The sequence below is a fragment of the Panulirus ornatus genome, chromosome 35, assembly GCF_036320965.1.
Source record: "Panulirus ornatus isolate Po-2019 chromosome 35, ASM3632096v1, whole genome shotgun sequence".
Lineage (NCBI taxonomy): Eukaryota > Metazoa > Arthropoda > Malacostraca > Decapoda > Palinuridae > Panulirus > Panulirus ornatus.
The window spans coordinates 12,572,786-12,594,456 of record NC_092258.1 but is presented as its reverse complement, the minus strand read 5'-3'; the positions used below and the strand labels follow the sequence as shown (position 1 = coordinate 12,594,456).

The following is a 21,671-nucleotide window of genomic DNA, read 5'->3' as shown; positions in this document are numbered from 1 at the left end:
CTGATACAAATAGTGTTGATGACTGATACAAATAGTGATGATGACTGATACAAGCAGTGGTGGTGACTGGTGCAAAGAGTGTTGATGACTGATACAGTGTTGATGACTAATACAAAGTGTTGATGAATGATACAAACAGTGATGATTGATACAAAGTGTTGATGACTGATACAAACTGTGTTGATGACTGATACAAACATTGATGATGACTGACACAAACATTTTTGATGACTGATACAAACAGTGGTGATGACTGATGTAAGCATTGTTGATGACTGATGCAAACAGTGGTGATGACTGATACAAATAGTGGTGATGACTGATGTAAACAGTGTTAATGACTGAAAAGATGTTGATGACTGATACAAACACTGTTGATGACTGATACAAACAGTATTGATGACTGATGCAAACACTGTTGATGACTGATACAAACAGTGTTGATGACTGATACAAACAGTGGTGATGATTGACGTAAGCAGTGTTGATAACTGATGCAAACATTGGTGATGACTGATACAAACAATGATGATGACTGATACAAACACTGTTGATGACTAATACAGTGGTGATGACTGATGCAACCAGTGGTGCTGACATCGGAAAAGCACAATATACTGACGTAAACAATCATAGGCACACACACACACACACACACACACGTAAACAATATGCAATCCTATTGCAATGACTGACGCAAACCGTGACCGGACGTGCGCACTCCAGGTGACGCAAGGATCATGGTAGCATGGCTGAGCTAACCTGAGGGATGAGAGAGGACGGCTGTGGAGACGTGGCCGGTGAGGAGGATGGAGAACTGGCTGATGGAGTCGTCAACGGGGAAGGTGACCTCCTGTATACCCTGCACCTCCTCCCTCATACGGATCCCCACCTGCAGAAGACGGGACACACATCAGACCACGACGAAGAGAGATCAGTGTCTCATGATCTCTTCATTCTTCTCCTTCAGTCTCTCTGTCTCTCTCCATCTCTCACCTCTCTCTCTCTCTCTCTCTCTCTCTCTCTCTCTCTCTCTCTCTCTCTCTCTCTCTCTCTATCTATCTATCTATCTATCTATCTCTCACCTCACTCTCCTGAACCCCTTCTTCCAGGATGCCCACGATCTCGTCCACATCGAACTTGTCAATCTCGATGAACTGGCCGCCGGTGATGGTGGCCAGCCTCTTGTACTCGTCCACGCCGGAGAGCACGTACTCTGGCCCACACGACCTGGCCTGCGGTTCCTCCTCCTTCAGTTGGCCGTTGTTGTAGCTGTACACAATGTTTACCTGCGGGGTCAAGGGAGATCACCTCGAGTTAGCTAACGTCAGTTATGTGTGTGTGTGTGTGTGTGTGTGTGTGTGTGTGTGTGTGTGTGTGTGTGTGGTCGTGGTACTTCCTGGTGTTCAAGATGTATCATTTACTTTTAGCGTAACGTCGACGCCCTTAATTACCCTGGGGGAAGGGGGCAATTGGCCTGACGGGCGAGATAAAGGCACATAAAATGAGATGACATCATTCGAGGTTAGGCCAGAATCATACGTGGGTCAAGACAGGTTTTAAGTTAGGTTAAGTAACTGTTTGGTGAGGGTAAGTCAAATCTTGATAAGAAAGTATTTGGGGATACGTAAGGAGGCATGTTACATCAGTTATCAGTCCAGCCATTGTATGAGTCATTCTCCTTACTAAACAGTCAGCTCAAAGTAAGTTTACGTCAGATTCAAGATAGTGAGACGCTGTTTTCAGTGGATGACATGACATTAAACGAGTGTGTGTGTGTGAGGTTTCCCAAACTAGTTATCCCCATCACGCTGAGCCATGTTTCACCTCTCTCTCTCTCTCTCTCTCTCTCTCTCTCTCTCTCTCTCTCTCTCTCTCTCTCTCTCTCTCTCTCTCCTGTAGATCTACTGTCTTACATCACTCAAAAAATGTGGATGATATTCTCAACAACTTTCGAAACTGCTTTTCTTCTTACTTAAGATTAACAAGCAGTGGTAAGTTCGATATGAGGCTTTTCAGGTAAGTCTGGTATAAGGCTCTTCTGGTAAGTTCGATATGAGGCTTTTCAGGTAAGTCCAGTATAAGGCTCTTCTGGTAAAATCGGTATAAGGCTTTTTTGTTAAGCCTGGTACAAGGGTCTTCTGGTAATTCTAGTATAAGGCTTTTCTGGTAAGTCTGGTATAAGGCTTTTCAGGTAAGTCTGGCATAAGGCTTTTCAGGTAAGTCTGGTATAAGGCTCTTCTGGTAAATTCGGTATAAGGCTTTTTTGTTAAGCCTGGTACAAGGGTCTTCTGGTAATTCTAGTATAAGGCTTTTCTGGTAAGTCTGGTATAAGGCTTTTCAGGTAAGTCTGGCATAAGGCTTTTCGGGTAAGTCTGGTATAAGGCTTTTCTGTATGTCTGGTATAAAGCTCTTCTGTATAGTCTGGTATAAGGCTCTTCTGGTACGTCTGGTATAAGGCTTTTCAGGTAAGTCTGGTACGATGCTCTTCTGGTAATTTCGGTACAAGGTTCTTTTGATAAATTTGGTATAAGGCTCTTATGTTAAGTTTGGCTATTCTTTTCGCCAAATTTTTCGTAAATGACATTTTTCCCTCGACTATTGTTGAATGGGAAAGTGTGTGTGAGTAGTTTAAAGTAACAGGTGGGGTACCACATGGCTCAGAACCACATGGCTCAGACATAAGACTCATACATCAGTGATCTGCAGACAGAACTCATCAGCAGAACTCCATAGTTTGCTGGTGAAACGAGATTGCTAAATGTGGCCCACTTAATACTACAGAAATATTCAGGTTTAGGCAAATTGTTGAGAGTGTTCAGAGGCCTGGCAATCGAACTTCAACATAGACAAGAGAAACACCAACAGATTTTTGTGATCAAAGTTGGATCTGTGGATATAAGATGTTTGGTCGACCATCTGATTAGAAGTAAAAGATCTTGCAGTAAATACCAGAAATTACCTAAGATATACGAAATGAAAAAAAATTGCTTCACTCGACATAGCCACACACACACACACACACACACACACACACACACACACACACCTCACCTTGCAGTGCTTGTTTGAGGCCAGAGCAATGACTCCCTCCATGATCTCGGCGTCGTTGGCACCAGCATCAGTGAAGCAGTAGATGTTGGAATAGTCTGGGGTGCTTGTGAGGGCCAGCCGCAACCCACTCCAGAACTTCTCCTCGAGGCAGCAACACCCGCCGAAGGCCTCCAGGCTGTCCAGATCTTCCAGGAACTCGTCGGCGTCTGCGGTCATCGTCACGGGTCCATAACCTGAAGGGGACCAGTGACGTACATGCACGAAGGTATTACTGAGTTATAGGGAAGTTATGGGGTCATGAGGAGGACTGAACAAGGATCAAGATCTGGGTGTCTGGATTAACAATATTCATCATCAAGGACAGACTTAGTTACATGAAGAGTGAGGGATGGAGGCGTTACAGCTGTGCCATACGTCACAGTGTATGGTAAATATACAGAAGGCGAGAGTCCCACTGTGATGTGGGGGAAGCAGGGAGTCGACAGAGGAACGCTCGGGTGAAAGATGTAAACTATCGAAGACTCAACCAAACTGCCTCTCTCTCACTGCTAGTTTGGTTTACGTTTATCCATCATTCTAAACTCCCTTCCTACTGACGTGGGAGGATCAGGCTCAAACGGCCTATCAATTGACTCTGACACATCCGTCACCAGAGTCCAGTCTGTGGATGTGATACATAAACCCCTACATCAGGTCCTACACCCATCTTACATTCTCACGTCACTCACGACCTTAGTGTGTCATATGAGGATTGAAGACTCCATCCACATGTCCACCTCTCCACACACAGTACCTCTCCAGTACACTCCATCCTGACGTCTTCCTACGCCATATCTCTGGTCCTTTCCTCTCACTCCAAAAGTCTACGTCTGCTTGACGTGTTGCTGTGATCCATATCTGCTCCAGGTAAAAATCTTACCTAATATCACATGTCTTTGCTCGATGCTTTGATTTATATAGATTGCCATCACACACGACGCCCCAAGGACACAGTCTCCTGCCAAATGATGCCTGGGACTTTGACAGCTGACTGTAGTGTGTGAATATCACTCACTGTCTTGGTGTTCGACAGCCCTGGGATAGGGGCGCCTTAGATCCAGAGATGGTTCATCACACGTCGCACATCTCCCTCGCAATCACTATGAGTAAACTCACCGGGACGACCACATAGGTCGGATGTCCTCATGTTCACATATGGGTCAAGGGTCACCACCCTCACTGAGGACAACATATGCACTATGGTCACTACATCCACTGGTGTCACCATACTGGAGTCACCATACTGGTGTCACCATGACGATCAAGATCCCTCAGCTCATTTCCCCGACAAATGTATTACGAGTTAACATACAAGTCTCCATCTTGACATTATAGGACAAGGGTTACCATATGAAGGTCTCCACATTCACTGATGTCAAAACTCAATGGATTCCATGATGTCACCATGAAGTCATTACAACCCCTGTTACTCACCATACATTCATAACATTCAGTGTGAGTCGCGGTATTAAGGTCACAACACTACATCACCATACCCAACGTATCATCATACAGGAGTCACTAATGTCCATGCACACCATACTCACTGGGTCACTATACTCACGGCGCTGCTGTCTCACTAGAGGTCAACATACGAACATGGCTCATCATAACCACGGGATCTCACAATAGCTGTGTTGTGAGAGCAGTCACTATACACTATATACAGTGGGGTCATCACTATCACTATTGTGAGTGGTGTATAGTGGCCGACATGGATCACCCAGACTCACCAAGAGTCACCATTCTTCGTGGTCTTCACGCTGGGTCCTCACCAGATATCACAAGGGACAGCATTTTCATGGGGTCACCACTCTCGCTGGGGTCACCACTCTCGCTGGGGTCACCACTCCCTCTGGGGTCACCACTCTCGCTGGGGTCACCACTCTCGCTGGGGTCACTACTCCCTCTGGGGTCACCATTCTCACTAGGGTCACCACTCTCGCTGGAGTCACTATTCTCACTGAGGTTACTACTCTCACTGGGGTCACCACTCCCTCTGGGGTCACCACTCTCGCTGGGGTCACCACTCCCTCTGGGGTCACCACTCTCGCTGGGGTCACCACTCCCTCTGGGGTCACCACTCCCTCTGGGGTCACCACTCTCGCTGGGGTCACCACTCTCGCTAGGGTCACCACTCTCACTAGGGTCACCACTCTCGCTGGGGTCACCACTCTCACTAGGGTCACCACTCTCGCTGGGGTCACCACTCTCGCTAGGGTCACCACTCTCGCTAGGGTCACCACTCTCACTAGGGTCACCACTCTCGCTAGGGTCACCACTCTCACTAGGGTCACCACTCTCGCTGGGGTCACCATTCTCGCTAGGGTCACCACTCTCGCTGGGGTCACTACTCTCGCTGGGGTCACCACTCTCGCTGGGGTCACCATTCTCGCTGGGGTCACCACTCTCGCTGGAGTCACCACTCTCGCTGGAGTCACTACTCTCACTGGGGTCACTACTCTCACTGGGGTCACCACTCCCTCTGGGGTCACTACTCTCGCTAGGGTCACCACTCTCGCTGGGGTCACCACTCTCGCTGGAGTCACCACTCTCGCTGGGGTCACTATTCTCGCTGGGGTCACTACTCTCACTGGGGTCACCACTCCCTCTGGGGGTCACCACTCCCTCTGGGGTCACCACTCTCGCTGGGGTCACCACTCCCTCTGGGGTCACCACTCTCGCTAGGGTCACCACTCTCGCTGGGGTCACCACTCCCTCTGGGGTCACCACTCTCACTAGGGTCACCACTCTCACTAGGGTCACCACTCTCACTAGGGTCACCACTCTCGCTAGGGTCACCACTCTCACAGGAGCCACCACTTTCACTGGGGGTCACCACTCTCAGTCAGATCACTACTCTCTTGTGTGCTAGCCTGGTCACCATACTTACGGAGCCTCTACGCTCAACAGCGTCACTATATATACACTATCCTCTGGGGTAGCTATATGGCATCACCATACCAAGTTCACCATGCCCATTACGTTCACCATACTCACAGCCATCACTACAGTGACTGTGATGACCCTGGCAGGGGTCAGGGGATTCACCAGGGTCACCAAAGCGACTGTGATGATCCTGCAGTGGTCAGGGCACTCACCAGGGTCACCACAGTGACTATGATGACCTTGAAGGAGTCAGAGCATTCGCCAGGGTCATCTCAGTGACTGTGATGACCTGACAGAGATGAGGGCAATTACTAGGGTCACCATAGTGAATGTGATGACCCTGGCAGGGGTTAGGGCACTGATCCGGGTCACCACAGTGACTGTGGTGACCCTGGCAGGGGTCAGGCCACAGACTGAGGTCACCATAGTTACTGATATGACCCTGGTAAGGGTCAAGTCACTCACCAAGGTCACCATAGTGACTGTGATGACCCTAGCAGGGGGTCAGGTCACTCACCAGGGTCACCATAGTGACTGTGATGACCCTAGCAGGGGGTCAGGTCACTCACCAGGGTCACCATAGTGACTGTGATGACCCTAGCAGGGGATCAGGTCACTCACCAGGGTCACCATAGTGACTGCGATGACCCTAGCAGGGGGGTCAGGTCATTCACCAGGGTCACCATAGTGACTGATGACCCTAGCAGGGGGTCAGGTCATTCACCAGGGTCACCATAGTGACTGTGATGACCCTAGCAGGGGATCAGGTCACTCACCAGGGTCACCATAGTGACTGTGATGACCCTAGCAGGGGGGTCAGGTCACTCACCAGGGTCACCATAGTGACTGTGATGACCCTAGCAGGGTGTCAGGTCACTCACCAGGGTCACCATAGTGACTGTGAAGACCCTAGCAGGGGGTCAGGTCACTCACCAGGGTCACCATAGTGACTGTGATGACCCTACCAGGGGGTCAGGTCACTCACCAGGGTCACCATAATGACTGTGATGATCCTAGCAGGGGGTCAGGTCACTCACCAGGGTCACCATAGTGACTGTGATGACCCTAGCAGGGTGTCAGGTCACTCACCAGGGTCACCATAATGACTGTGATGATCTAGCAGGGGATCAGGTCACTCACCAGGGTCACCATAGTGACTGTGATGACCCTACCAGGGGGTCAGGTCACTCACCAGGGTCACCGTAGGGCACGAGGATGTACAGTTCTGGGTGGGTCTTCTCAACGATGAGTCTGGCCTCGGCTTTGACGGCGTCCAGTTCGTAGGTCATGGATCCTGTGGTGTCGATGATGATGGACAGTGCCGACCCCGGGTACAGGTCCAGCAGGTGACGGAAGTGCTCGTCACCCACAGCGTCACGCAGGTGGGCCAGGTACAGCTCGCTGGCCTGCAGGAGAACACCAGTACACGTGAGCAGACCTGGGTGGACGAGGAGACCTAGACGGGTGAGGAGACCATGAGAGGTGAGGAGACCAGGGCGGGTGAGGAGACCAGGACGGGTGAGGAGACCAGGACGGGTGAGGAGACCGGGGCGGGTGAGGAGACCGGGACGGGTGAGGAGACCAGGACGGGTGAGGAGACCGGGGCGGGTGAGGAGACCGGGACGGGTGAGGAGACCAGGACGGGTGAGGAGACCAGGACGGGTGAGGAGAACAGGACGGGTGAGGAGACCAGGACGGGTGAGGAGACAGGTGTGGTCAGGACAGGTGCCACACAACCAAGATATGCGAGACAGTACACATTAACAACACTGTGGGATGACGGGGAGATGAGCAGGTGTGGAGGTAGTGGTGGTGGGGAGACGAGACTAACCTTGGAGGCCAGGTCGACTGCCTGCTGGTGGGGAGACTAACCTTGGTGGCCAGGTCGACTGCCTGCTGGTGGAGATGGTGGTGAGGGGAGAAGCAGGGTGAGGTAGTCTCCTTGTTGATGCCACCGGTGGCCTCCGTCATGACCGAGGTGTCCATAGACCCGCCGTGGCTACACTTGCCTGCGGGAAGACGACACCTCGCTAGTGGGGATGCACTGGAGAGCAAATGTTGGCAGGTGGGCTGTGACAGGTGTTGGCAGGTGAGTTGGGAAAGGTATTAGCACGTGGGCTAGGGTAAGTGCTGGCAAGTGAGCTGGGAAAGGTGTCAGCAGGTGGGCTAGGATAGGTGTCGGCAGGTGGGTTGTGGCATGTGTTGGCAGAATGGGTGTTTCATTAGCCTGTCTGTCCTCTCCATCAAAGTCTATACCCCTTAAGACATCTCCTCTTCAGTTGCTCTTTAACCATTCATTTGCTCGTAATGTAGAGAGGGGAAAAACTTTGTGATTATCTTTTCCATTGTCTTCAACACCCTGTTCTTCACTTCTCATCTTGCTTTCATAATCTTTCATAGCTGGCAGGCTATATGTCATCTATATCTGCTCTTCAATACATCTATAAACTCTCTCGTCTTCTGGCATATCTTTATTGATCTGTCTCTCTCTGCTTTTCGACCTTTTCGACCTCCAACTCACTACCTCCCAGGCTTATTGTGTCCCACGCGGCACCGAGATCAGATTGCTCTGCTTCCTTATCCTTATCAGTGAAGCTCTGAGGGACACAAATCACCACTGGAAGTACGCAGACGACTCCATCTTTGGCATCACAATCAACAACAGCTCTCCTGGCTTCAGTGTCCTTCAGCACATCATCAGCAACCTTCAGGAGTGAGACAACGGCCAACGACATCACCAGGCAATGACACCAAAAGTGATGATGATGCACAGCATTCCAGGTGCAACTTGGCCATGACGTCCTCCAGATAGCCAGAGACTTTATAAACTTCGTAGTATCATTACAGACGACGGTTTAAACGGGAAGAATCATATCAGCATTATCATCAAGTCTTCCTCATACTATCTCTACCTTCTCCGCCGACTAGGACTGTTAAGCATCCCACCATATGAGCATAGGAATGTCTACACCGTTTTCATTTTGAGCTCATCTACGCCTCCCTAGCCTGGTTCTCCTCCATTACAGCTACACAGAGGGCTAGCTACAGACAGTGCAGAAAAGTGCAAGCAGAATCAACTTGGGCCCATCTCACACCACCTGGCAAGAGGCCCACATCTTGCCGAACCTGTCCACTGTCTGCGACCAACACCAGCAGCTCACACAGCAGTTTGGCAATGAACTGCTGACGCACCCCCGTCACCGGGACCTCGTCAGAGCTCGTACAGACGGATGTAAGAACAGTCATATACCTATTGCTGCGAACGTCATACACAAACCATAAACAAGTGCATGACTGAGTAACAAGTGCATGACTAAGTAAACAGCTTAATTTTATCTTAGTTAAGCTATGTGGTATGTCATAACTAACTATTCATCACTTACTGTTCAACTCATTATCGGTAAGGGCATAATAGATAAACTATAATATTTACTCTCTAAACTTTCCTGTATATCTGTCACCCTGACCCTGTACATGTACCTCACTCATGTGCTGGTCCAAAACATGGAAACAACTAGCATATCTTGAGCTTATGGTCTTTTCACCAGTCACTATGATGACCCCTCCCAGTTCTGTCATATCTGGGATATCTCAACTACGTATTTCCAGACGAATGGCTGCCTAAATGACAAAAAAATGTACCTTATTCATTCATTTATATACCATCGTCATTATAACTATTACAAATATAATTACTATGACTATTTCCACAAATATTACCGACTATATTGTTGCTACCTCCACCACCAGTAACAACCATCACTTCCACCACAAAAGCATCATCATCATGTTCCACAATCACCACATCCGCTGCTGCTGAAGCAACCACAAACACATCACCAATAACCACCACCACAATCACAACGCCCCAGTAACAACCACCACTAGCACAGTTCCAATAGTTCCAACTACAACAACTCCGCTGACAACCACCATCACAATACCCACACAACAACCACTATCACACCAACCACAACAACCACTATCACACCAACCACAACAACCACTATCACACCAACCACAACAACCACTATCACACCAACCACAACAACCACTATCACAACATCAACCACCATCACCGCGACTAACCTTTGCCCACTGGCTTCTCCACCACTAGGCCGCTGGCGCCGGGGGCCTGGTACTCGTAGTAACCGCTGGTGAGTCTGCTGCCGGGGATGACGTTGTTGTAGCACTCGCCCTGTGGGGGAACACACGTCTTACTCTCCCTGTGGAGGACTAGGTCTTACTTTCCTTACGGAGGACTAGGTCGTACTCTCCCTGTGGTGTCTCTTGTCTGTGTTCCTGTAGGGAATATGCCTTAATCTCCCTGAGGGGAGTCTTGCTGTCTCTCTGAGGATGGTGTCCTACTCTCCCTGGTGGCTTTGACTCTCCCTGAAGGGTTTTTTTTTACTCTGCTTCATTACTCCCTTTCCTTCCTAACACGAGTAAGTGTTCTCTAACATTTTTTTTTTTTCCACTCTTACTCATATAGCTACTATGGAACTCTCACTGTCCTCTTAACGTTTGAAGGTCCTCTCACCACACTAGCTGGCACTCAAGGTGGTACTCTCACTTCACTATCTGGCACTCAAGGTGTTACGCTCACCCTCGTAGCTACCTGACACTCCAGGTGTCCTCCCTTACTCGTCCGGCTAGCCATACACTCTAGCTGCTCTTCCGCAGGTCTGATTGTCACCCGTGTTACTCTCACATTCTACCTGATCTATCATGGTCAACACTCCTACTGGACTGTCTTGCTGTCGAACCCCCAGCAGTCCACCTTGGACTGACTGACTCACCAGAGGGTCGTCACAGTTGGTGCAGGTGGGGTCGTCCTGGCCGGCCACCTCACCGATGTCTTCCCCAGGCAAGCCCAGGGCTCCCAGCACCTCTGTGTTCCCCAGCTCCACCCAGGTCGACTGCGAGTAGAAGTCCTGTGGAGGGAAGGGTCACTGTGAGGGTAAGGTTTTGAACGATGGTGCTCAACTCGCTTCCTCCAGGGTATTTCCTCAGGCCAGAGGCAAAGGACACCCCAGGGAGGGAAGGAGGGAGAGAGAGCAGTGCTGGGGAACCGTGGTGTCCCGAGAGAGAGAGAGAGAGAGAGAGAGAGAGAGAGAGAGAGAGAGAGAGAGAGAGAGGAAAGATTACTTACATACCTACTTACACATCTACCTGCGAGTACCTGCTTCCCTTCCTACTCATGCAACTACATACGCACACGTATCTACCTACACATCTACCTGCAAACCTATTAACACATCTACCTGCGAGTACCAACTGAAACACCTACCTATAAGTACCTACATCCCATCTATCACATCTACTTGCGAGTACCTACATACCTACCTACTTACACACCTACCTAGGAGTACCTACACCCCTACTTACACATCTACCTGCAAGTACCTATCTACAGACCTCAAACACGCCTACCTATGAGCAACTACCTACATATCTACTTATACTGCGAGTACCTACCTACAACCTTACCCGCACACCTACCTGCGAGTACCTACCTACATAACTACTTACACAACTACTTACGAGCAACTAATACCTACTTACACACCTACCTGCGGGTACCTGCGTACATACCTACCTACGAGTATCTACTCACCTACTTACACATCTACCTGACTACCTACATACCTACTTACACACCTACCTATGAGTACCTACATACCTACTTCACACCTACCAAAAAGTACCTACATACCTACTTACACACCTACCTGTAAGTACCTACATACCTACTTACACACTTACCTGTAAGAACCTACATACCTACTTACACCCCGACCTATGAGTACCTAACTACCTACTTACACACTTATCTGTAAGTACCTACATACCTATTTACATATTCATCTGTAAGTACCTACATACCTATTTACATATTCACCTGTAAGTACCTACATACCTAGTTACATATTCACCTAGTATTATCTACATATCTTCTTACACACCTACTTACGAATACTTACATACCTACTCTCACACATACTTATACTTACCCACACACCTACGTATGAGTACCAATATGCCTACCAGCACATCTACCTTCGAATACTTACATACCTACTTACACATCTAGCTACAATTACCTTCTTACCTACCTACGAGTACCTAAATACCTACCAACACACCGACTTACGAATTTCCCTACATACCTACCTACTAGTCCCTACAAACCTACTAACACACCTACCTACGAGTTCCTGTATACTTACATGTCTCCCGACGAGTACCTACTCACACACCCACCTACAAGCACCTACATATCGACATACACATCTACCTAAGATTACATATATACGTACTTGCGATCACCTCCATACCTACCGACGTATCTACACATCTACCTACGAGAGCCTAGGACGAAACTCGAGAGTTAAAGAACAAAAGAGAGTCGTGTGAGATGCTTATTGTCCAGTGTTTGCCTGTGGGATGAATGCCAGGAACCCAAGTGTGACTGTGGCACAGAGATAAGAAAGTAATCTGGGCCAAGGAAGGGAGAGAGAGAGAGAGAGAGAGAGAGAGAGAGAGAGAGAGAGAGAGAGAGAGAGAGAGAGAGAGAGAGAGAGAGAGATTTGAGAAAAGCCTTTGTATAGCAGACGTTCCAAGTGGGTCCATCCGTCTGGGTTCTGTATGGTGTGGCTGACAGATCATTACTTCCTGATGGCGTCTTGCGTCCACCAGTCCACCACACTCACACACACACACTGACCACGATGACCCGTAGCGACGGCAGAGGCTTAACCACTACAGGTATTAAAGTCAAGCGACGCATGAGTAGTGTTCACTAGGCCTGATGGGCAAGTTTCTATCTGCAAAGCGCATTTTAATCCCAGATGAATATATAAATAGAATTACTATCGTTTGTCATGGAAATTTCGTATCCGGTGCCATAAAGAAAACTTTCATCTCTTAAGGGATGACTTAGTTATATCTTAGTATTACAGTAAAATACCGTTCAACATTGAGCATTGCAGTGCCATACAGTAGAGTGCAATATGTATATATATATATATATATATATATATATATATATATATATATATATATATATATATATATATATATATATATATATATATATATATATACCTTTTCCAGTGTTAGAGAAGTAACGCCAGGAGCTGACGATGAAATGCCACATACGCTCACATCATTCTCTAGCTTCATGTGTAATGCACCGAAACCACAGCTCCCTATCCACAACCAGGTCCCAGACCTTCCCAAGGTTTTCTTCGGCTGCTTCACATGCCCAGGTTTAGTCCATTAGCAGCGCACCGACCCTTGTATAACACATCTTTCTAATTTACTCTATCCTGTGCACCCCTTTCATCCCCCTGCATGCCCAGGCCCCACCTCCAATTTGGTCTCCCGCTTCTCCTTGTTCCCTCCACCTCTGACACATATATCCTATTTATCAACCTTTCCTCATTCATTCTCTCCATATGTCCAAACCATTTCAGCACACCATCTTCTGCTGTCTCAACCACACTCTTTTTATTACCACACATTACCGACTCAATCAAACCACCACATACCACATATTGTCCTCTAAGTCTCATTTCCCATACAACCACCCTCCTCTGCACATTATCATCTACAGCCTTGCATCCATGTAACAACATGGACTACAATACCTTCAAACATACCCATTTTCGACCTCCCAGAAAAAGCCCTGTCTTTCAACACATTACTCCCAGAACCTTCGCCCCCTTCCCCACCCTGTGACTTACTTTCGCTTCCATAGTGTCTAAAACACTTCAATTCCTCTACTTTTACTCCTTTCAAATTCACACCCCAACTAACTTATCCTCTAACATGCTAAAACAAAACAACCTTGTTTCTATGCATATTTATTCTTATTTCCCTCCCTTCACACACTCTTCTAAACTTAATCAGCAGCTTCTGCAGTTTCTCACCTGAACCTGACACCAACACTGTGTCATCAGCAAACAATAACTGAATCACTCCCCTCTCAATCACCACTCTCTCGTACAACGTACCAAGTTCACTCAACTGACTCATACCTCTGTAGTTTGAACACTCACCTTTGTCGCCTTGCCTTTTTACAGGGACGCCATTCATGCATTACGCCAATCATCAAGCACCTCACCATGATCCATACATTACACTGGAAATCCTACCTAATTATCTAAAACATAGTCACCCCCTTTCTTAAGAAATTCAAGTGCAATAACACCCATCCCAGCCGCCTTGCCACAATTCATTTTACACAAGGCTTTCATCACCTCTTCTCCTTTCACCAAATCACAATCCAAAACTCTCTCGCTTCGCAATATATATATATATATATATATATATATATATATATATATATATATATATATATATATATATATATATATATCTTTTCCTTTTCTTTTTATACATATTCGCCATTTCCTGTGTCAGCGAGGTAGCGTTAAGAACAGAGGACTGAGCCTCAGAGGAAATATCCTCACGTGGCCCCCTTTTCTGTTCCTTCTTTTGGAAAAATCAAAATGAGAGGGGAGGATTTCCAGCCTCCCGCTCCCTCCCCTTTTAGTCGCCTTCTACGACACGCAGGGAATACGTGAGAGGTATTATCCCCAGGGATAATATATATATATATATATATATATATATATATATATATATATATATATATATATATATATATATATATATATACGGACGATTTTTGCAGGGAAATAATGCAAATGAGTGGGAGATGTATAAAAGAAAGAGGCAGGAGGTCAAGAGAAAGGTGCAAGAGGTGAAAAAGAGGGCAAATGAAAGTTGGGGTGAGAGAGAGTATCATTAAATTCTAGGGAGAATAAAAAGATGTTTTGGAAGGAGGTAAATAAAGTGCGTAAGACAAGGGAATCAATGTGAACTTCAGTGAAGGGGGCTAATGGGGAGGTGATAACAAGGAGTGGTGATGTGAGAAGGAGATGGAGTGAGTATTTTGAGGGTTTGTTGAATGTGTTTGATGATAGAGTGGCATATATAGGATGTTTTGGTTGAGGTGGTGTGCAAAGTGAGAGGGTTAGGGAGAATGATTTGGTAAACAGAGAAAAGGTAGTAAAAGCTTTGCAGAAGATGAAAGCCGGCAAGGCAGCGGGTTTGGGTGGTATAGCATTGGAATTTATTAAAAAAGGGGGTGACTGTATTGTTGACAGGTTGCTAAGGTTATTCAATGTACGTATGACTCATGGTGAGGTGCCTGAGGATTGGCGAAATGCTTGCATAGTGCCATTGTATAAAGGCAAAGGGGATAAAAGTGATTGCTCAAACTACAGAGGTATGTTTGTTGAGTATTCCAGGGAAATTATATGGGAGGGTATTGATTAAGAGGGTGAAGGCATGTACAGTGCATCAGATTGGGGAAGAGGATGTGGTAGAGGATGTGTGGATCAGGTGTTTGCTTTGAAGAATGTATGTGAGAAATACTTAGAAAAGCAAATGGATTTGTATGTAGCATTTATGGATCTGGAGAAGGCATATGATAGAGTTGATAGAGATGCTCTGTGGAAGGTATTAAGAATATTTAGTGCGGGAGGCAAGTTGTTGGAAGCAGTGAAAAGTTTTTAACGAAGATGTAAGGCATGTGTACGTGTAGGAAGAGAGGAACGTGATTGGTTAATGTAGGTTTGCGGCAGGGGTGTGTGATGTCTCCATGGTTGTTTAACTTGTTTATGGATGAGGTTGTTAGGGAGGTGAGCCAGTTTTTGTTCGCTGATGATACAGCGCTGGTGGCTGATCCATGTGAGAAACTGCAGAAGCTGGTGACTGAGTTTGGTAGAGTGTGTAAAAGAAGAAAGCTGAGAGTAAATGTGAATAAGAGCAAGGTTATTAGGTACAGTAGGGTTGAGGGACAAGTCAACTGGGAGGTAAGTTTGAATGGAGAAAAAATGGAGGAAGTGAAGTGTTTTAGATATCTGGGAGTGAATTTGGCAGCAGATGGAACCATGGAAGAGGAAGTGAATCATAGGGTGGGTGAGGAGGCGAAAGTTCTGGGAGCGTTGCAGAATGTGTGGAAGTCGAGAGCATTATCTCGGAAAGCAAAAATGGGTATGTTTGAAGGAACAGTGGTTGCGAGGCGTGGGCTATGGATAGAGTTGTGCCGAGGAGGGTAGATGTGCTGGATATGAGATGTTTGAGGACAATATGTGGTGTGAGGCGGTTTGATCGAGAAGTAATGTAAGGGTAAGAGAGATGTGTGGTAATAAAAATAGTGTAGTTGAGAGAGCAGAAGAGGGTGTTCTGAAATGGTTTGGTCACATGGAGAGAATGAGTGAGGAAAGATTGACCAAGAGGATATATATGTCAGAGGTGGAAGGAACGAGAAGTGGGAGATCAAACTGAGGTGAAAAAATGGAGTGAAAAAGATTATGAGTGATCGGGGCCTGAACATGCAGGGGGGGGTGAAAGGCGTGCAAGGAATAGAGTGAATTGGAACGATGTGGTATACCGGGGCCGACGTGCTGTATGGATTGAACCATGGCATGTGAAGCGTCTGGGGTAAACCATGGAAAGTTCTGTGGGGCCTGGATGTGGAAAGAGGGCTGTGGTTTCGGTGCATTATTACATGACAGCTAGGGACTGAGTGTGAACGAATGGGGCCTTTGTTGTCTTTTCCTAGCGCTACCTCGCGCACATGAGGGGGGAGGGGGTTGTTATTTCATGTGTGGCGGGATGGCGATGGGAATGAATGTAGGCGAACAGTATGAATTATGTACATGTGTATATATGTATGTAACGCGGGAGACAGCGACAAAGCAATTTTTTTACTTTTCCAAAAAAAAAAAAAAAAGGAACAGAGAAAGGGGCCTACTAAGGATATTTCCTCTAAGGCTCAGTCCTCTGTTCTTAACGCTACTTAGCAAGTGTGGGAAAAGGCGTTAGCGAGGTATCGCAAGGAAACAGACGAAAGGATGCCCCAACCCACCCACATACACATGTATATACATACACATCCACACACGCACATATACATACCTATACATTTCAACGTATACACATATATACATACAAAGACATATACATATAGACACATGTACATAATTCATACTTGCTGCCTTTATTCACCCGGTCGTCACCCCGCCACACATGAAGTGACAACCCCCTACCCCCGCATGCGCGCGAGGTAGCGCTGTCATGTATAATGCCCCGAAACCACACACACACACACACACACACGCACACACACACATATATATATATATATATATATATATATATATATATATATATATATATATATATATATATATATATATATATTCCTATGAGTCCATGGGAAAACTAAAACACGATAAGTTCCCAAGTGCACTTTCGTGTAATAATAACATCATTAGGGGAGACACAAGAAAGAAATATGAGTCAGTTGATATACATCGAAGAGACGAAGCTAGGACGCCATTTGGTAAACATGTGATTGTCCAAGACATATATATATATATATATATATATATATATATATATATATATATATATATATATATATATATATATGCTACAAGACTCCGCTTGCCTACGGTAAAGTTTATATTATCGTAGTTTGGGAAGAGTAATTTACGATAACTACGGTCCGTGATGGTGCAGGCTTTCCCTAGCCTCTCAGGTCATGAATTATGGCGGGGGATCTCATGGACCATTGGCTGGTCTGAAATGAGAGGGTTTTACCGCCTCTTGGTCCAATGGGTAGCGTACCGCCCTGCCATGCCGTAGGACAGTTTAGAGTCCTCGGCGCCTACAGGGAAATCGTTATCATATATATATATAAATATATATATATATATATATATATATATATATATATATATATATATATATATATATATTATCCCTGGGGACTGGGGAGAAAGAATACTTCCCACGTATTCCCTGCGTGTCGTAGAAGGCGACTAAAGGGGAAGGGAGCGTAGGGCTGGAAATCATTCCCTCTCGATTTTGATATTCCAAAAGAAGGAACAGAGAAGGGGGCCAAGTGAGGATATTACCTCAAAAGCTCAGTCCTCTGTTCTTAACGTTACCTCGCTAACGCGGGAAATGGCGAATATGTATGAAATATATATATATATATATATATATATATATATATATATATATAGAGAGAGAGAGAGAGAGAGAGAGAGAGAGAGAGAGAGAGAGAGAGAGAGAGAGAGAGAGAGAGAGAGAGAGAATCCTTCTTAATTTACAAGAGTTTGACTTAAGCCATTTCAAGAACAACGTCAACGGTCTCTTTACACCTCTTTTTTTTTTTTTTTTTTTCAAATTTACGTTGACTTATGTTGGGAACAGCGTGATGACAGCTGGTCTGGTAGCGCGGTGGTATGACGCTGCCAGCACCGTGCGAGAAGCGCTTGTACCCGTAGCGTGGACACGTCTATTGTTATAGAGTGCTACAGTATTTCGTGCTGCAGTGTACTGTATATTGCACTTATTTTGCCCCTTGCATCATCCCACCAAGGCGTCATCTAAGTTCTCCTGGTACTAGTGGTGCTGAGAAGTGGTAAGCCATCATCACTGTGGTCAAGCTAGATGTGTTCACATGGTATGAGAGAGGTGAACGAGCAGGTAATATTAAACGCGCCCTTGCAACCAACGAATGTGCAATACAACGAATGTTCGAATGACACGAATGTTGAGCACATAGATCGAACACCAAACTTACGAAAATATTCCGTTGAGCAAGACTGTGATACAGACAAAGGCCTGGAGTATTTATAATTCCTTGGCAGCGGAGGGGAGAAACAGAGAAGACATTTCCAGCAAGTTTTGGTTGGTTTGTGAACATCAGGGAAACGTCACACGTACCATAACATCAAGACGACTGTGGCAGACGCTTCTGCTGATGTTCTCCATGAAAATTTCCCGCCAACTCTCAAGGCCATCAACGGGGGAGGCGGTTACTCTCCTGAGCAGATTTTCAACGTGGACGAGACCAGATTATATTGGAAGAGGATGCCTTCGAGAAATGTACATCCCCGCGAGGAGAAGACTACACCAGGACTCAAAGCTGTCGAGGATCGTCTCACGCTGCTTTTAGGGGCGACGCCGAAGGTGATCGCAAGCTTAAGTTATTAGTGGTCCACCAGTCGCAAAATCCCAGAGTTAATTCAGAGATGAGTGAAGACATTTTTGCCTTTCTGTTATCATTTTCATCCGAAGTGGTGGATAACACACGCATAATTCCCTGTAATTATTGTCCAGCAAATCTCCATATAGAACTGATGGAGTAATGAGCGAGGAAGGATACAAGTTTCCAGATTCTCCTTCATGATAATGTCCCTAGCCATCCAGCTACAGAAGACCTTAGCGAGAACATTAAAGTAGTATTTTCTTCCGCCCAGCAATACATTTCATCCAGCCAATGGACCAGGAGGTGATATCTACCTTCGAGGCCTACAATTTACGTAGAACAATTGCAAAGTTCGTGTAGGCTACAGAGAACGAACAGACGACGACGAAGGAAATCTCGAAGTCCTTCACCGTCAGGGATGCCATCATGATCATTGATGACGCCCGGAGAAACATCACCTGTGATTGTATGAAGGGAGTTTCGTCTCTTCGATGTATATCAACTGACTTATATTTCTCACTTGTGTCTCCCATGATGATGTGATTATTACATGAAAGTGCACTTGGGAACTTATCGTGTTTCATTTTCCCCGTGGACTCATAGGAATATATATATATATATTATCCCTGGGGATAGGGGAGAAAGAATACTTCCCACGTATTCCCTGCGTGTCGTAAAAGGCGACTAAAAGGGAAGGGAGCGGGGGGCTGGAAATCCTCCCCTCTCTTTTTTTAATTTTCCAAAAGATGGAACTGAGAAGGGGGCCAAGTGAGGATATTCCCTCAAAGGCTCAGTCGTCTCTTCTTAACGCTACCTCGCTAACGCGGGAAATGGCAAGTAGTATGAACATGAATATATATATATATATATATATATATATATATATATATATATATATATATATATATATATATATATATGTATATATATATATATTATCTTTTTCATACAAGTTCGCTATTTCCCGCATGATCTGGGAAGCGTCAAGAACAGATGCCAAAGGATTATTAGGAAAAGTCCTCACTTAACTCCTTCCTCTGTTCTTTCTTTTGGAAAGTAATACAAGAAGGGAGGATTTCCAGCATCTGCATCTAATTTCACTTAAAAAAAAACTTTCTTAAATCGTCATTCCACTAACTTGTACCTTTTTTACAATCACCTATCTGTACACTTCCATATAACCCAGGTGAAATCATTCAATCATTCATCCTCCTTCATATGTCTCACATCCTGCACTGCAGGTAATTCATCATACACCATCTGGAGCCTTACACTGGGCTCTACCCTAAGTCTCCCTATTGTGTCACTTCGTTATAGTTTCTGAACGTGTATAAGATGCTTCATCCCAACTCCTTCATGACACCAAATCCTTTAAAAACCCAGTTCGTCCCGCCAAATCTGCCACTAACACTGACCTGGATGCCGTTGAGCGACGTGCCCAGCAGTTCCCTGGCGAAGGAGTATGCCTCGTCGACGGTGACTGTGCTCATGAGCTGCTGGTAGCGCCCCTGCAGGAGCTGGTGGCCCTGCAGGATGCTCTCCCCGTCCATGTGGTAGGGCGCAGAGAACCGCAGCTGCCCGCTGGCCTCCGTCATGGCGTTGCTCCAGGTGATACTGTTCACCGCCTGCAGGGATGACATTTGGCGACATGTAAGAATGACAGTCATACACAATAGCAATCATTCTCCTACGTATTGGAGAGCCTTAATATCTGGTGCTTAATGCGGTTCATATCTGCGTGAATAAACCTTTTATCTTCCCTCGTTATTAGTGATACAATGAACTACATACACATGATGAATTATCGTCCAAGAGCTGCCACCGTTTAAGACAAAGGAATGCCAGAAGACAATATGGAACACTGACATAAGATTGTCATGACCCCATCGTAACCACTGTAAGGTACCCGTTAGCATCTACAATGGCGGACAAGTAGTTACCATGATAACTAATGTTACTCTGCTCACTAGTTATCACGTCACACAATCAATTTGACTGTTCTGTTGTTAGTAATATAGCTGTCGCATTCTTGTTGGTTATGCTATGTTTACAAAGTGGTGACGTGTACTTGTATGTGTTGCTGTTAGGTGACGGTACTGCTGTTATTTTTACTATTATTACTTTATCATTTATTCTGCAGGAGTGAGGAATACCTTAATAAATCGTGTGGGCGATGAGGTAGGGCCGTAGTAGGCCCTGAAGATCTGGGAGAGCGAGGCGTCCTCGGGGATGGTGAGCGTCTGGTTGGCGGGAGGAGGACTCTCCAGGAAGAAGCGTCGCACCTCACGTCTCAGGGCTTCGCGGGTGATGGCCTGGGGCGACACAGGCGCGTCATCACTTATACTCACACGGCCGGGTTGTGGTCCGTGCAAGGAGAGAGAGAGAGAGAGAGAGAGAGAGAGAGAGAGAGAGAGAGAGAGAGAGAGAGAGAGAGAAGGAGTGTTGAGAGGATATACCACACATAAATGCTGTTGTAAATGAATACTACAGGAAATAAATTCTTGTTCAATCCGAATGGAGTGAAAATCAGTTCCTGCATTCTCTTGCAGATGAAGTGGAAACAGAATGAAGGAAGCAGACGCTGGTACTGAAGAAGATGAGAGGGAAA

The 21,671-nt window shown here is 46.2% G+C and overlaps 1 protein-coding gene across 4 annotated transcripts in view; it reads right to left on the bottom strand.

Annotated features, from left to right (window-relative positions):
• Positions 1-21,671, bottom strand: part of LOC139760165 (uncharacterized) — a 106,007-nt gene that overhangs the window by 64,942 nt on the left and 19,394 nt on the right. For all 4 annotated transcript variants that reach the window (XM_071683077.1, XM_071683080.1, XM_071683078.1 and 1 more), the window contains exons 3-11: positions 21,217-21,375; positions 20,479-20,688; positions 10,782-10,916; positions 10,072-10,180; positions 7,855-7,991; positions 7,175-7,388; positions 3,055-3,287; positions 1,086-1,289; positions 763-892 (exon numbers count right to left, since the gene is read on the bottom strand). In XM_071683077.1, coding sequence (XP_071539178.1) covers positions 763-892; positions 1,086-1,289; positions 3,055-3,287; positions 7,175-7,388; positions 7,855-7,991; positions 10,072-10,180; positions 10,782-10,916; positions 20,479-20,688; positions 21,217-21,375 — 1,531 coding nt within the window. The remainder of the gene's footprint in view (positions 1-762; positions 893-1,085; positions 1,290-3,054; positions 3,288-7,174; positions 7,389-7,854; positions 7,992-10,071; positions 10,181-10,781; positions 10,917-20,478; positions 20,689-21,216; positions 21,376-21,671) is intronic.